This window comes from Buceros rhinoceros, unplaced genomic scaffold, assembly GCF_000710305.1.
Source record: "Buceros rhinoceros silvestris isolate BGI_N320 unplaced genomic scaffold, ASM71030v1 scaffold12072, whole genome shotgun sequence".
NCBI lineage: Eukaryota > Metazoa > Chordata > Aves > Bucerotiformes > Bucerotidae > Buceros > Buceros rhinoceros.
The window spans coordinates 3,439-3,971 of NW_010399493.1; the positions used below are offsets into that span (position 1 = coordinate 3,439).

At 64.0% G+C, this 533-nt stretch overlaps 1 gene segment (V, D, J or C); it reads left to right on the forward strand.

Moving 5' to 3' along the window:
• Positions 1-533, forward strand: part of LOC104489347 — a gene marked incomplete at its 3' end in the record, with an annotated part of 1,592 nt that overhangs the window by 660 nt on the left and 399 nt on the right. Inside the window, 2 exon segments of the V gene segment in view lie at positions 305-372; positions 481-519. Coding sequence covers positions 305-372; positions 481-519 — 107 coding nt within the window.

The following is a 533-nucleotide window of genomic DNA, read 5'->3' on the forward strand; positions in this document are numbered from 1 at the left end:
GCGGTGGGCAGACACAGCTGGGTCAGGGGGTTGTTCTGGGAGCCGGATTTGGGGACCTGGGATGGAGCAGGCAGGGTGCAGGGACAGGCTCTTGGTGCCTGCAGGAGGCTAAAGGTCACCAAAGGCACCCACTTGGCCTCCACCTTCCTCCTCCTCCTTACCGCCCTCCCAGGTAGGACCCGGCCCCTCTGACCCCTTCTCTGCTGTGGCAACTGGGGCAAGTCAGGGGGTTGTTCTGGGAGCCGGATTTGGGGACCTGGGATGGAGCAGGCAGGGTGCAGGGACAGGCTCTTGGTGCCTGCAGGAGGCTAAAGGTCACCAAAGGCACCCACTTGGCCTCCACCTTCCTCCTCCTCCTTACCGCCCTCCCAGGTAGGACCCGGCCCCTCTGACCCCTTCTCTGCTGTGGCAACTGGGGCAAGGGGACAAAACGATGATGGTGATGGGCAACTCAACCATGTCCTTCCTCTTCCTCCCCAGGACTGATGGCGGCTGTGGAGCTGGGGGAGTCCGGAGGAGGCCCACACGCCTCC